Consider the following 15780-nt stretch of genomic DNA (forward strand, 5'->3'; position numbering starts at 1 on the left):
GAATTTGTTCCATGAACAAGAGAGAGCTAACAGAAAGCCAGATTTTGGAGGATCTTTTACCCACATGGTCTGTACTATGCCACAACAAGCAGTAGGATCATTATATGTGTTCAGGATTAAAAACTACCTTCTGTAGCACAGTACTACTTAATATGTTGCTACAGGCTTGAAGTAGTGTGGCAGGAAAGCTGTCTAGCAGAAGGGGACCTAGGAGTTCTAATTGACAAGCAACTAAATATAAGCAAGCAATGTGCCCAGGTGGCAAAGAAAGCGAATGGCATCCTTGCTGGGATTAGAAATGCTGTGTCCATCAGGAGTAGGGAGGTGACTGTCTCTTGTACTCTGCTCTGGTGAGGCCACACCTCAAGTAGTGTGTTCAGTTTTGGGCACCTCAAGAGAGATGTTGAGGTGCTGGAGCAAGTGCAGAGGAGGGCAATGAAGCTGGGGAAGAGCCCTGGGGAATAACTCTTATGAAGGTGAACTCAAGGAGCTGAGGCTGTTCTGTTTGAAAAAGCGAAGGCTGAGGGGAGACCTCATTGCTGTCTACAGCTACTTGAAAGGACCTTGTGGAGAGGTTGCTGCTGGTCTTTTCTCACAGGTAAACAGTGATAGAACAAGAGGGAATGGCCTCAGGCTGCGACTGAATAGGTTTAGACTGGACATTTGGAAAATTTTATTCACAGCAAAAGCGGTCAGGCATCGGAATGTGATGCCCAGGGAGGTGCTGGAGTCACCAACCCTGGATGCGTTTAAGTCGTTTGGATGTGGTGCTTGAGGATACGTTTAGGGTGAACTTTGCAGAGTAGGTTTATTAGTTGGACTTGGTGATCCTGAGACTCTTTTCCAACTTGAATGTTTCTATGATTCTGTCCCCCCAAAGAAACTGCATCAGTGCAGAGGCTACATTTCTTGTGCTATGTCCTCTCCCATCATTCTTCCTGTTCTCTGTGACTATTGGGGTTTTTAATTTACATAGATAAAGCAAAATTTTACCAGATCTGCCACCTTTCTCTCTTTACTTTACACCACACTAATTCTTCCCTAATTTAAAACACTTTTTGGACCCCATTCTTGTGGAAGGACTGGTGGATTCCAGTGACCCTTCACCATTCATAGCAGCTTATTCTTCCTTTCACCATTTGTGCACTGCATGATACTCATGCACGTGCTCCCTAGTCCCTGACTAGAGCTGATTGGGTCATTCTTACAAATAATGCATTACAAGAATCTTCTTTCCTTAGTATTGAAATAAATTATTCATGTTCTTTACAAAATGAGCAGTTTTATTGTGGCTGATTAAGTCATATGCCTAAAATACACTGTTTGTAATATTTTCTGCCCATCAATCATTTAATGAATTATTCAGAAATATTTGTATTACACTGTCTCTGGTTATTTGGAGTCAAGGAAACAGATAAATATCATCTTAACATGTTCTCCCTCAACAGACTTGGACTGGGAGGTGGGGAAAGTGCTGAGGGTTGCTTGCTGTGGGTGTTGTGGGAAATTACCTACAAGTTTAAACAAACAAATGAAAAACAACAGGGGGAAAAAAACACAGAAAAAATAAGGTAAAAGAAAATTACTAAGATAAATTATTTGTGATTCTAACTACATTAAGCATGACTTCTTTCTTTTCCTGTCCTGAAGGTGTTGCAGTTCAGTAATGAATTTGCTGTACACTGAATACAGACTGAATCTCCAGGAGAGGGAGACAATGAATAGGCCAGTAGGAAGGATTGAATGCTGATGTCAATTAAGCTGAAGCCATGAAATAAATGAGGGTTTTCAGTGGTTATTCTTCACAGCCACTCCGGTTTGGTATGCAAGGGAATGTTTCCCTTTTATTGCAATAGTAAATTTCAGAGCACAGAGAGAGAGAGAATATTGGCATTTCAATCAGGGGAGCTTCACACACACACGCACAGCCCACTCAACTCTGTGTTGAAAGCTTTATGAAAGGAAGCCTGTAGGATATCCAAGAGATTACTTACAAGATTCTAAGGGATGGATTTTTACGAAATCCTTATAACACAGGCTGGTGCCCTTGTTGCAAGTGAATTTGAAATATGCCCCTGAGCTCCTCAGTCTGCAGACAATGCTCACAGGTATCGGGGTATACATGCATACCTACATTTATTACAACAAACAGACATGGTGCTTGTTGCAAATACAAAGATAAGGTGTCAGTCTCTAAGATTTTTAAAAATCAATGGTGTTTGTAAGGGCTGCTATTAATTTTCATTATCACAACAGCCATTCAGGAAACAAGGTTTGTTGTCTCTGTTGCTTTAGCCTCTGAAAAGAGAAAATAGCCCTTGCACTGGAATGACAGAACACAGTTTTATGTTTTCAAGTAATCAGAGACTACACCATCTTATGCCTTAATAATGTTCTGAGAATTTTCTTGAGGAGCTAATGCTGCATGAGGGTAAAATGTAGCCCTCAGCACATTAGTAAAACATTCGCCCACTACTTTCTTGCTAGAAAAAAGGGGAACTGTTCCCCATGTGCTAAGATGATTCTCAGAGGACCTGCAGATTTTCCTTGGCCAAATGATTAAATTACAGTCTCTTCAATAAACTGGCAATGCCTTTGCTAAGCATTTTGATAAAGGATGCCCCTCAATAGAATGTGACAGTTCACAAAAACAAAACATTTAACTACTTAAGTTATTCAGAAAAATACTCTAAAATGGATTTTTTTTTTTTAAATAAAGGTCTAGGAACAGAACTGACAGTTAATTTTAGTTTATACCATGTTTATCAATAACAGGAACAGACCTTGAATCTAATGTTCCAGCCACCTTATAATACACAGTGTGATCAGTTTACCGTTGCTACATAATTAAAATTATAACAGAGTTCCCATTTTGAGATGTATTTTTCCCCTCAGCTGTATCATCCAAACAAAGCTATTGCAGGGAGGTTTCCCAGAGGAATTGGGAGTGAGAAAGAAAAATGACTAGAATCTGGGGTTAGGAAGAAATAAAATGAAGTAGCCCATTTCTGTAGAGAGCTTTTTGCTGTCTTCTGTGCACAAATTGCTTCAAATCAGCTTCTCTTACATTTCATCTCCTGTAATTTAGAATGCCTGTCACACCGCCATGGAATTTGATCCCCAGCCTTCAGGTGGTGCTAAATTCATCCAGATTTTGCTACATAATCGCCACATTACTTGTAAAACTTTGTAGTCACAATTAGTCAGCTGATACTTTGAGTCAGCGGCAAAATACAACATATAGTTTTGCTGAAGGTGTGACCTCATTTATTTCACATAACAAAGGACGGTTTGTTGTTGTTTGTTTGGGTTTTTTTAGCTCTTTGAAGAACTCTGAAGCTCTTTATTGTTATTTAAAGTATGAACCGAGCCTGTCTGATGTATCTCGCAGAGCCACTCATTCCAGCTTTTGGTTGAGCAAACAAAGGTGGCTGGACTTTGAATGTATCACACCATTACTCTAAAGCTGCGGCCTCAGACTGTAACATGACCACTGCTGGTTTAATTTTCTTAAAGGACTGGGAAGTCTTCTGCTGCTGACAGTTGGATAAGAAAGCTCACCTTCTCTGTGATCTTGCATGCCCAGGACCACATTAACCTCAGTGCAAACCCACAGAAATCAATAACTGCCTGAAGAGCAATGTGCCTCTTGGCATAAGTCAGAGTGACAGATACTGACCACAACAGTGCAATGAAAAAAAGTACCTAATCTTTAGCTGGTTTCTTGCTGCGTGGGACAAACAGCATTTGTTTGTTCCTGTGCAAAGTACAGTGCCAAAGTATAGGCATGTAACTGCAGGTAAATGTATCTAGTTAAGTCCTGTGAAATACATCTGGACTAACTAGGAGTTTTTTCCCAGACTAGTGAGTAAAAATCAAGACATGACACATGCAATGGGTCATCTCATTTAAATGTCCGTTTCCCTGCTCTGTTAGCTGCACAGCACCGGCAAAGATAGCAGCCTCCACTGACACCAATGATAATGGTGAAAGATGAGCACTTCTGTACTTGCAGGTCTGAGAAAGGAATCCAGGAAAGGGTTCAAGAGAAAGAAAGATAATAAATTCCTGAGCATTTAGCTACATGCCATCACCTTCAGGTGGCTGAGCGTAACTCAGAGCTGTAAGCAAAGCCCTACTTGCTCTTCCAGCATTGATTAAGAGGATAGAACTAAGAATGGGAGAAACAGAGGAACTAAGAGAAACCCACTGCCCTGGGACAGTGCAATAATATCTAAGGTGCTGCAGCAGACAATGCAAGTTAAAAATGGACAAAAGGGGCATAATAATTTTGTGCCCAGCAACATGCTGTCCCGCACAATTGCTTTGTCTCAACTAGCAGGGCTCTCCTCAGGGAGCTCTCGTGCAGTTTATAGGTGACAACAGCCCTGAAGAAGGCTGCAGCTTTAATGTGGAAGGGAGCCAGGCCCAATGTATAGCTGTGTCCCAAGAGGCCTCAGTGATGCCAGCTCACTTTCTTCCATAGCTAAGGATATGAACTGCCCAGAAGCCTTTGTGCTAGCACTGCCAAACAACCAGTTACGCACTGCAGATAAGGCGTACGTGCTGTACCAGAATTGTTCACCCTCCATGTGCAATCGCAAAGCCACCACTTAACCACCCTTGTCATAACCTCAACCTTTCAGAAACTCTGCATTGTAATTGAAAACAATTGTTTTCTCCTGGTTTCAGGTGCCAAAGAAATCAGTGCACTCCGTAAGTTTTCTGCCTTCTAGCAGCACTATTCACTTCAGACAACTGGATCAGCACTGTACAGCTGCTATTCCTACAGTTTTTCATCATTTGCCTGAGTTTATACAAGTGATAAAACAGAGGGGGCAAGGCATCCCTTAGCCAGAGGTAAAAGCTGCCATTTCTCCCCGCTGAAACAACACAAGTGTGATAAAGTCTGTGTGATTTGAATAGAGATGCATTGTACAGGGGAAGTTCACAAGTAGAATACAGCACTTTCCTTGAGCCAATTACACTGAATGCAGTTTTGCACATTACAATCAATTATTGCACAGGAAAAAAAACCACCAAAAAAACCAACCAAAAACAAAACAAAAAAAAAAAAAAAAACCAAAAAACCACCAGACACCTCTGCATCAGAAATGCTACAAATAAGGCAGAAAAATCTTATTGAAGGATATCTGAGTCACACAGCTACGGGGTCCTGATTTATTGGCAGTACAGGCTCATCGAAGATGCCACAATTTCAGTGGACCCACAATTCAGCTACACAACTAAAACGTAGAATTCATTGCATTTTCTTGTCCTTATTGACACCACTTTTTTCTCTTTGTGTGGAATTTCACATTGTAAAAAGCTCACTGTCGACAGACTGACAGATCTCTTGCTTCTCTGTAGTACATATATTATAAAAAGGATAGTACATATTACACTCTGCTCTGTCAGCATGAATCTGCATCTGGAATGCATATGCAGCTCATTTTGATCTCAGACATACTATCTTTTTTGCAGTGTTACAGTTGTTAGTGGGATTCCAAAATGAAAATATGGACTACATGTGGGGGTAACAAATTTCACTAATTTGAGGAGCAAACAGGGAAAATGACAGTTGGAGGGGAACTGTGCTGGTGTTAATAAACTGTACCTGCTGCTCTGCTTAGTACACAACAGTTCAGAGTACAGTTTTTCAGACTGCAAGCCTGGCTCCCCTGGGGATGTTCAAAGCAAGCCTAGCAAAAGGAGGGGGAAAGAATATATTCTTTTGCTTAACCACTTCCACTTATAACCCAGTACAAGCCAAACAGATGGCTATCTGTGGAATATTCAAGAAGAATTCTCTTTCTGACATGATTTGATATAATGATTCTGCAAGTATGAAAACTGTCCTCTTGTAGCCCCTCATTATCAAACTTTTGTGCTTTGGTAATATAGGGAGTGGAGGAAAGGCAAAAACTATCCTCTCCCTTGAAATAACTTGTGTGAAAAGAAGTGGCAAAATGATTATTAAGATTTCTGTGGTGTCTTGAAGTGAATGTTAGACATCTACCCTTGAGATATTCATACTTTTCTTTTTCCCCTGCTATTCTGCTTTCTCCTGACACTAAACAACACCTTTTGACCCAAAGTGTTGTGTAATGTTGTAATTTGTTATTGAGGAAGAGAGAAGTGGTTCCACAAAAGCAGGGAAACGGTTCCTATGTAGTACTTACCTTCATGACAAAAGGGTGACAGGGCTTTACTATTAAATTGCCTTAATACTCTGAATGAGAGATGTTATAGGAAAACACAGCAATGTGTGTTTATTACTATGCCCTGGTAATGATTATTGATCCGAGAGGTTTATTTCAGCCCCCTTGTTTAATGTAGGGTCATTATGGTCTCCTGTGCTGTGAGCTGCAATATTTAAAACCTCATTAAGCCCATGACCTTGCAGTTAACCTTTTGGCTTGTTGTCTTCTTCTCTGGAAGCAACGGATTTCAGCAGCAGAGGTCACTATATTATTATTGCAACGTTCAGCTAATAGTAACAACCCCAGCACTCCTTACATGGACAAAAATGCACAGAGAGCCACGATGAGGACAGAGATATGGACTGCACATAAGCACAAGTAAGTCTTTTTTTTTGCTGCTGTAGGCAGTGCTACCAATGCCCTGCTATTCACCATAGACACAAAAAAAACAGTCTAGAATCTGTCCAGGCAGTAGAGCCACATGCCTGGAAAAGACTACAGAACACATATGTTGGTTTAGACTTATGGTTTAAAGCTTTTTCAGAATCTTTGATGACAATACATACACCATCTTTACTAAATATTGACGTTTCAGTAGCTTACTCCTTCCATTATGTTTTCGTCTCACTTACTACAGAGATCAAGTGAAAAGTGTTGTTGAAATTCACTCAAATACCATTTTAAGAGTTGTGGTTTTTAAAAAAGATTCTAGTACTTCCAAAATTAGAGTCAATGAAACATGGTTCCATCAGTCCATAATAAGAATTGTATGACTGGAGAATAAGTTATGGTGTAAATAGTGCTCTGCCCTGGACCCTTCACAAGCCTCAACTCTGCCAGAGACAGCAGTAGACAGCAACAAAAATTGCCCTGGTGAGAATGTAATCATCATGCCAAGCAAAGGAGCCCATGCACACCACAAATCCTGGGTGAGGTAATCAACCACCCTTCAAAAAAGCTTGAATTTTTGAGCCATTTTTGTGCATTAAGACAAAGTCCATTGGCTGCTCCCATCAGTTTGGGTTTGAGGCACTGATGTATGCAATAATGATCTGAATAGGAGCAATGTTTTATGTGAAGTATTATGTACAGTAATACATGTGTAAAGGAGCAGCTGAAGCCATTATGTTCATATGTTTCACCTTTGGCAGTCACTCGTGGCTGACTGCTTAAAACAAACTTTACTGCTAAGATGAAGCTGTCATTAAGCCTTGGTAGTCCTGGGCCATGCATGACTGTGTACTGGCCCCTCCAGAACCATTCCCCAGTATTCCAAGTGTTTATAGAAATACCTTTAGTATAACAGATACCATAAGAGTAAAATTACCCAGATTTTAATCCTAGATACAGCAGTGACAAACTATCCTTTTTTTTTCCACATTCTCAAGTATCTTTTGTTTATTCTGAAAAAATACCAGAACTGTTTTGTAGCCTCTGAAATGTTGTTCTCATGTTTCAATCCTTTGACATACGTCATTATCACTATAATATGCAGATACTGCTTCATTTAGAATCCACAAGTGGGAAAAGCATCCACACCCTGAGGCAGTACACCTGCCCTCAAGCCCTGTCAAGGCCGTTAGCATATGCAATCGACTTGTCCCCAAGTTGCAACTGCACTTCATAACCCAGCAATGTTGCTGTAAGTAGACAATGTGATTTACCAAATTATCCACCCACAACTGCTAAGAGAAAAAGATGTGAATAGGAGCTTCCTTCATTGTTTCTCGTGGTTATAAGAACTTAAACATTTTTATAAGGATTTATCTTAGATTTTTTTTTGTAAGGACTTACTTAACCAAACATCTGTGTGGAATGATCAGCTTTGATAAATGTAAGCCATTTGAACTGAGATAATATGAACTTGGGAAAATCACATTGAGCCATGCCATGACATATGTATTGTTCCAGAAGAATGAGAGGCTGAGGGGAAATGGTAAGCTGCCCTGGTTTTGGCTGGGACATAAGAATAGGGTAAACCCAGGTTCAATTGTGCCGTTATGACCAGTCACAAGAGGTTACAAGTTGCTAGAAGGCTTTCCTGTGACTGTGCATTTGTGTCTGTGGGCTGTATCAGCATTGTTGCCTGTTTGGAAAAAAAATCAAAACCAGAAACCAAACCAACAGCAGAGATAGATAATAAGCTTCTACCAGTCAGGAGGTGGAGTGATAGAACTGGGCTAGAAAATCAGCAGTCAGGGAAACTGCTGAGAAACAGATGTGTGCAGTTCTGGCATCCAGAGGCACCAGTGTCATTTCATCAGTTCTAGACAGATTTGGGTTACCTGGTCATCTATACCTCAGCATGCAATCAGCAGCAGTGGGTCCTAGAAGGTCCATGAGCAGAAGGGCAGTCTGTCTCTGCAAAACAAAAGAGACAGGATCACAGGATGTCAGGGGTTGGAAGGGACCCAAAGAGATCATTGAGTCCAACCCCCCTGCCAGAGCAGGACCATACAATCTAGCTCAGGTCACACAGAAAGACATCCAGACAGGCCTTGAAAGTCTCCAGAGAAGGAGACTCCACAGCCCCTCTGGGGAGCCTGTCTTAGTGTCCTGTGACCCTTACAGTAAAGAAGTTCCCTCTTATGTTGAGGTGGAACCTCCTGTGCTGCATTCACTGCTCCTTGTCCTATCCCAGGAAGCAAGTGAGCAGAGCCTGTTCTCCCCATCCTGACCCCCAGCCCTTAGATATTTATAAATATTTATTAAATCCCCTCTCTTCTCCAGACTAAAAAACCCCAGGTCCCTCAGCCTCTCCTCATCAGGCTGTGCTTCAGTCCCCTAATCATCCTTGTAGCTCTCTGCTGGACCCTCTCCAGCAGATCCCTGTCCCTCCAAAACTGGGGACAAGGGGAATGAGAGTGCTGTGGCTGCGTAAGTCACAGCATGTGATCATTCCTCTCCCAGTACCCATCACACAAGGACAGGCTCTGCTGTCACAGTGTCCCTAGCCCTGCTGTAATGAATCTCACCAGCCATCCATGGGACAGGAGGCTGGACATTGGGCAGTTGCTGTGTAGGTGAGTGTGGTCCCATGGCCAGCCAGGTGCATGTCCCCATTGGCCTCTCAGGGACTCAAAGCAGTATTCAGCACATGAGACATTTACTGTAACATGAGCTGGCAACTGGAGAAACGTACAACATGAATTTGAGGTTTATGTACAGCATGTTTATGAGAAATAATACATATTTAACTATCTAAAGGGTGTCAGGGGGATGGAGACAGATTTCTCAGTGGTGTCCAGTGACAGGGCAAGACAAAATGCAACACAGGAGGTTCCATCTAACTATAAAGAAAAAAATCTTCACTGTGAGGGTGGTAGAGCACTGGAACTGGCTGCAGAGAGGTTGTGGGGAGTCATTCTCTTCACTGTGAGGGGGGTAGAGCACTGCAACTGGCTACAGAGAGGTTGTGGGGAGTCATTCTCTTCACTGTGAGGGGGGTAGAGCACTGAACTGGCTGCAGAGAGGTTGTGGGGAGTCATTCTCTTCACTGAGGGGGGTAGAGCACTGCAACTGGCTACAGAGAGGTTGTGGGGAGTCATTCTCTTCACTGTGAGGGGGGTAGAGCACTGCAACTGGCTGCAGAGAGGTTGTGGGGAGTCATTCTCTTCACTGTGAGGGGGGTAGAGCACTGAACTGGCTGCAGAGAGGTTGTGGGGAGTCATTCTCTTCACTGAGGGGGGTAGAGCACTGCAACTGGCTACAGAGAGGTTGTGGGGAGTCATTCTCTTCACTGTGAGGGGGGTAGAGCACTGCAACTGGCTGCAGAGAGGTTGTGGGGAGTCATTCCAAACCCACCCAGACATGTGTCTGTGTCGTTTACTGTGGATGATCCTGCTCAGGCACAGGTGTTGGACTAGGGGATCTTCAGAGGTAGCTTTCCAAACCCTACCACCCTGTGATTCTGTGGAAAGGATATTATTGCTTTCTCTACTAGGAGGAAGTAATGAAACACCTAACTTCTGCTGGCACCCTTCGTATGAAAAGGGATTTGTGACTGCAATGTCTAAATCCTGCAGGGGTCAGTTTCAGGTCATGCCTGACACACAGGGACCTCGAGGATCGAGAAGCCAACAGGGTGAGTTTTTCAGACTCCACAATTTACGACTGAAATGAGGAGAAAAGCTCTGTAACCCGGGGAACGCACTCCCCCCGGGCTTTGCCTGAGGGCAGCGCGCACGGCCTGAGGCAGCCGCACGCTCCCCTGCTCCGGAGAGCTGGACTAGAGGGTCACGGTAAGGCCTCTCACCCTGGCCGGTACCGGACAACCCAGAACAGAGAGGCTGGGGCTGGCCACTCTGCCACTCCTCCTAGACCAGGCTGTGCCCACACACAAGATGAGCGCCCACCTCCAGCGTCTCAGATGAGCTCTGACGCCCCGCGGCTGCGGGCTAAGATGGCGCCCATCGACCTGCAGCCTCCGCTTGCCCTCGGCCAACATGGCAGCCGCTCAGGTAGTACTTCCGGCGGCAGGGGAGGCAGTTTGCCCTCGGTCAAGATGGCGGCCCCCGGGCAGCGGCGGGGAGCAGCGGCTGCAGGGCGGTGGTGAGCGGCCGGGGCGCGGGGCTGGGCTGGCGGCGGGGTGCGAGCGGGCAGCCGGCAGAGGCGAGGCGAGGCGAGGCTGCGCCTGCTGTGAGGTCCGGGAGAAAGACGGGCATATCCAGCGCGGCTGCCGGGCCGAGCGGCCGGCCGTGAAATGGCGGGCTGCGGGCTGCGGGCTGAGGGCTCTGCCGGCGCTCCCGGCGTGTGCAGGCGGCGGGGTGCGGGGGTGCGCCCCGGGCTGCCGCAGGGACGGGGACTGCGGGCTGAGGGGCTGAGGGCTCTGCCGGCGCTCCCGGCGTGTGCAGGCGGTGGGGTGCGGGGGTGCGCCCCGGGCTGCCGCAGGGACGGGGACTGCGGGCTGAGGGGCTGAGGGCTCTGCCGGCGCTCCCGGCGTGTGCAGGCGGCGGGGTGCGGGGGTGCGCCCCGGGCTGCCGCAGGGACGGGGACTGCGGGCTGCGAGGCGAGGCTGCAGCCAGGCGCGTCCCAGGAAGAGCAGGAAGGCGGATGGGCTGCGAGTGGGCTCTGAAGGATTTCTTCAGTAGGAGAGAGGGAACAATCCAGTGCTGTCTTCTTCCCTATCCAACTCTTTATTCAGAATAGAAGGAGGTACTTCTCGAGATTTATAAGAGGGTTGATCGTGTGGCATAACCGTGAAACTACAAACTTGCCAGCTGTTAACTCTGCAGGCTTACTCTATGTAAGTGTAATGCTCCTCATGGAAGCTGTGTGTCCGCTGCTAGCACAATCAAGTTGTTTCTGCCTGCTGTTCATGTCCGAGCAGCAGTAAGAAATGCTGATTTGACTTGGGTGTGCGTGTTACTGCCATGAGAAGGGGAAATTTAGGCTGGAGGTGAGGAGAAAGTGCTTCACTGAGAGAGTCATTGGACACTGGAATGGGCTGCCCGGGGAGGTGGTGGAGTCGCCGTCCCTGGAGCTGTTCAAGGCAGGATTGGACGTGGCACTTGGTGCCATGGTCTAGCCTTGAGCTGTGTGGTAAAGGGTTGGACTTGATGATCTGTGAGGTCTCTTCCAACCCTGATGATACTGTGATAATCTGCTAAGCTTGCAGAGGTTGCTTTCCTAGTGATGAGCTGGTTGTTTCTTTTGACAGATACACCCTGATGGTAAACACCATCCACGTTTCACGTGGAAAGAGAGCAGAGCTTGAATAACCCGCTCCTGGCGTGATTTCTCTTCAGAACTCACCTGAACTTCTAATCTGAGGTTTAGCCAGAAGGTTCTTTTGAGAGCTCCTCAAGTGTTTTTATTGCCACATAAACAGAGGTCATAGTCATCACTGCTGTTATGTCCTGGGTACACGTTGCAGTCAGCCGGTCCAGTGAGGATATATTTGATGAAGATGCAGATGAAACGTGTCTACTCCAGAAAGAATGGAACAGCACCATGAGAAGGAGATTGAAGGTATTTCTGTAACATTGATTAACGACTTCAGATTTACTGATGCACACCTTGGTGGTGTACATATGCTTGACTTGAAGTGGAAGATTAAGAGTGGCTGCTTAAAAGATTTGGGGCATAGTTTCTTATGAAGGTCAGGAAATTTTTAGCATAGAGTCACAGAAACCCTATCCTAGTAGTCATCAGAGCAAAGTACTGTTTTACCAAAGTACTGTTTTACCAAGACATTGTGTGTTTGTGAAAGGCAGTGCTGAATTCTGATGTGAACTATTTGCTTCATACTTGCAGGTGTACCCCTAGTAAATAGAGGACAATGCAGCTAAACACCGCTAATAAAAACATATGAGATGTTTGGGGGTTTAAGTGCAGTCAAATTTAAGATGTGCAACTCCACGTGGAACCCAAACTGGATGTTGTGGTCTGAGTAGTTCTTTTGGCTTATTTATTCTCCCTGTGAAAAAAATGTTTTATGAAAGCTGGCTTCTGGAGCCTGTCATTCCCTGGAATTCTGCAGGGAACAAAACAAGTACATAAATCTGGATTCCTCCAACAGATACATGATCATTCAGAGTGGGGCCAGTAGGACTCATCTGCTCGTGGGTAATCAACATTTGTCTGGAGAGCATGAATGAAAGCTGTTGTGCAGGCTGTTGATGAGGAAGAGTATTCAACAAAGCTGTTGTATTATTCTCCAAGGAGGTTTTCTGCATCTCAGTCCCCTGAAAAGGCTGGCTTTCTTAAGAGGCTGTTCAGTGTTCTTGCACAAATCCCTCTAGTATGTTATGAGATACTGCAAAATCACAAAATCTTAATGAGGTTAGAGCTCTGTAATGGGTGAAATAAAGAAACCTTCTTCCTGACTCTTTCTCTTGTAAGGCCACCAGTTTCCATCTCTCAGGAGCAAATAGAAATTTTCATTCTTAAAACTTGCAATTTTGGGTGGAAAAAAGTTAAGAAATACTTTATGTGGTAATGGGATTAGAACACACATAATTTACATGAAAATAATTAGCTGTTTCTTGCAGAAGGCAATCACAATGTTTTCTGTATTTATGTGAGTCACTCCATCGCTGTGTTTTTTCCAGTACAGCTCTTGAATTGGGTGAGATCTGGGAAATGGGCTGCAAGGCCTTGTTTTTCTACATGTTTTTAGATGTCAAGGATTCAGTATGTGGTATTCCTCAAGGAATTCTTCCTGAAGGAGTTGGTCATTAGCAAGTGTGCTTTCCTGCAGATTTGTCTTATTTTCTGATGTTTCTAAAAATACAGTGCTCTGCAAAAGTCATGGTTTGGTTTGGCAGTGGAGGCAGAGCTGTGAGAGGTGTTGAAATCTAGAAGCTGTAATTTAGGAGACTGGACACGTGGTTAAACTTTTTTATTGCTGTGCAATTGTCATAGGTCCAGTTTTTCTTCTTGTGAACAACCTGTTTTGCTGCTCTTATTATAGGAAGGCTACAGGGATGGAGTTGAGGCTGGGAAAGAACTTGCACTCCAGGAAGGCTTTAATCAAGGTTACAGACACGGCGCTGAGCTGATGATGACATGTGGCCAGTTCAGAGGAACCCTGAAGTATGTTACAAACTCCTGAAGGTCTGGGGGTGAGGGGGGTGGAATGTGCAGAGGGAGCAGGGGAGCAAGTTGTTGTTGTTCTTTTTAATTAAAAAAAGAATGCATAGCCAATCTGTCCACAGGAAGCAACCTGAGAATTCTCAGGTCTCAAATAGAGGGAATTGCCTATCTGAGGTGGAGAGTCATCAGTCTTGGAAGTCCTTCAGTTGCTCCTCCAAAATTATCTCAATCTGCCTCTTTAATATTCAGTTCTAGTGACTGAATTTCCCAGAAAGTGTAAATGAGAGATACATACATTTGTATAGTGCAGAGGCCTTGTCACTTTGCCATATCTCTTCAACAACCTGAGATCTGTGTGGGTACATGTAATCACTTTTTTTTCCTGTTCTTCACTTTTCAGTGCTCTGTTATCCTGGTGTCATTTTAATGGACATGATTCTGCTTTGAGTGAGATAAATAATCTTCTTGATATGGTTGGAAAGCATGAAGAGGACATCCTGAAGTATCTGAATTCTATTGAACAACAGCCACATATTGGACAAATTTTAGACTCTGTTCAGGACATGGACCTTAATCACACAGCTCCAGCTGGGACAGAGTCCAATGAAGATAAAACCAGAAATCATGAAGACATTGGCAGCTTTGGTGGAAACATTTGTAGAAGCAATGATGAGGTTGGTTCCCTGCAGCCTGATGGCAAGGCAAAACTCTTCACAGATCCTGAAAGGTCAACCCTTGCTTGGGTTAAAAAGCAGACTATTTGGCTAGTAGAGCAACTTGGCTTATCACTGAGTATAGTCCATCATGTCCAGCAGTTGGAACACTAGTTGTTGTGTCTCGTGGTGTATCACATTCTCTCAGCTGAATTTGATTGTCAGTTCATGGCCCATGTACAGGCTGATGCATCACTTCTTCTTAGGGAAACCTGACTTTGATACATCCCAGTAGGAGTAATTTCTGTAAATCTTCACCATACTTTGGCTCCTGGCAAAAAACTTGTCTTCAGTCTTAACTTTCACAGAAAGAGGAAGTGGTTTCTAAAGCTCTACAAAGATTTACTAAACAAGTTTCTGTTCTGTATCAGAAGCTGTCATTTCACACTCGCTCGCTCTCTTTCGCAGAGGTTTGCAAATGGAGCAGGTCCCTTAAGTATCCCCTCTAAGCAGGTACACTTTATTATCTAAAAAATAAATTTCCCATTTGTCAAGTGCTGTGGACAAGCACTTCTTGCAGAATAAGCTGCTGGTTGTGGTATTCTAACACAAAAAAGAAGAGGATTTGCTGCTGATTTCTTGAGTGCTGTGACTCGTCGCTATATAAAATGTAGACATTTTCTACCTTTTGTCAGATTCTTCACTTTTGTAACCACTGTTCAGTGCATTTTCACAGTTTAAAACTTTTTCTTTCTCATACAGTTCTGGTTACTTCTGCTGAAAACACCATTCTTTTCAAATGCAGTATTACTGACAATTCCTTTGCTTTCCTGTTAGACCATTCACACCTATCCTTGTTAGACCACACTGAACATGTTTCCTGTCTAATGAACTTCGTCATGTTATATTTATTTTACCAGTTTCTCTAGCCTGAACTCTTTCCCTCATTCCTCTAGTGTTTTCCCAAACTCTGAACAGAAGCCAGGCTACTTTACCTTCTCTCAGAAACCCTTGCCAGTCACACATGCATATATCTGACACCTTTGTGTGCCAATGGTCTGTACTGGACTGCTTTTCCTGTTGTTTGCCTTACCTGTAGCTGCAAAGTGCTCTAGTCAGGAAGTGGTTTATTTGTCAACGTCTATCTCCATTTTACACTAATTAAACTGATTTACAGGAAATAAGGAGTTGCTTGGTTTGAGTTGCTTGTAACTTTCCTTTATGTCTGGACAGACTGAATTTTTAAACAGGACTTGGCTAAGCATGACTTTGCCATGCCTGAATACAGTTTTATGCCTTGCTGACAAAAAAAAAACCATTAAAATCCCTTGATTTTCAGAGACTGAGTTTGGCTGTAAGTTTGAGTGTACTGTAACTTTGGCTGCCAT

General features: G+C 44.0%; 1 protein-coding gene across 3 annotated transcripts; it reads left to right on the forward strand.

Moving 5' to 3' along the window:
* The first annotated feature begins 10239 nt into the window (after nucleotides 1–10239).
* On the forward strand, nucleotides 10240–15576 carry YAE1 (YAE1 maturation factor of ABCE1). Of its 3 annotated transcripts, none has more exons than XM_064169573.1 (4): nucleotides 10240–10663; nucleotides 11863–12173; nucleotides 13618–13739; nucleotides 14140–15576. In XM_064169573.1, the coding sequence occupies exons 2-4, from the start codon at nucleotides 12057–12059 to the stop codon at nucleotides 14564–14566; spliced, it is 666 nt and encodes a 221-aa protein (XP_064025643.1). In that variant the 5' UTR covers nucleotides 10240–10663; nucleotides 11863–12056; the 3' UTR covers nucleotides 14567–15576. The 3 variants fall into 3 exon arrangements, with proteins under 3 accessions (XP_064025643.1, XP_064025641.1, XP_064025644.1); XM_064169571.1 differs by lacking the exon at nucleotides 10240–10663 and adding an exon at nucleotides 10665–10754; XM_064169574.1 differs by lacking the exon at nucleotides 10240–10663 and adding an exon at nucleotides 10829–10846.
* The last annotated feature ends 204 nt before the right edge of the window (nucleotides 15577–15780 follow it).

The sequence above is a fragment of the Pogoniulus pusillus genome, chromosome 32 (genome assembly GCF_015220805.1).
Source record: "Pogoniulus pusillus isolate bPogPus1 chromosome 32, bPogPus1.pri, whole genome shotgun sequence".
NCBI classification, from domain to species: Eukaryota; Metazoa; Chordata; class Aves; order Piciformes; family Lybiidae; genus Pogoniulus; species Pogoniulus pusillus.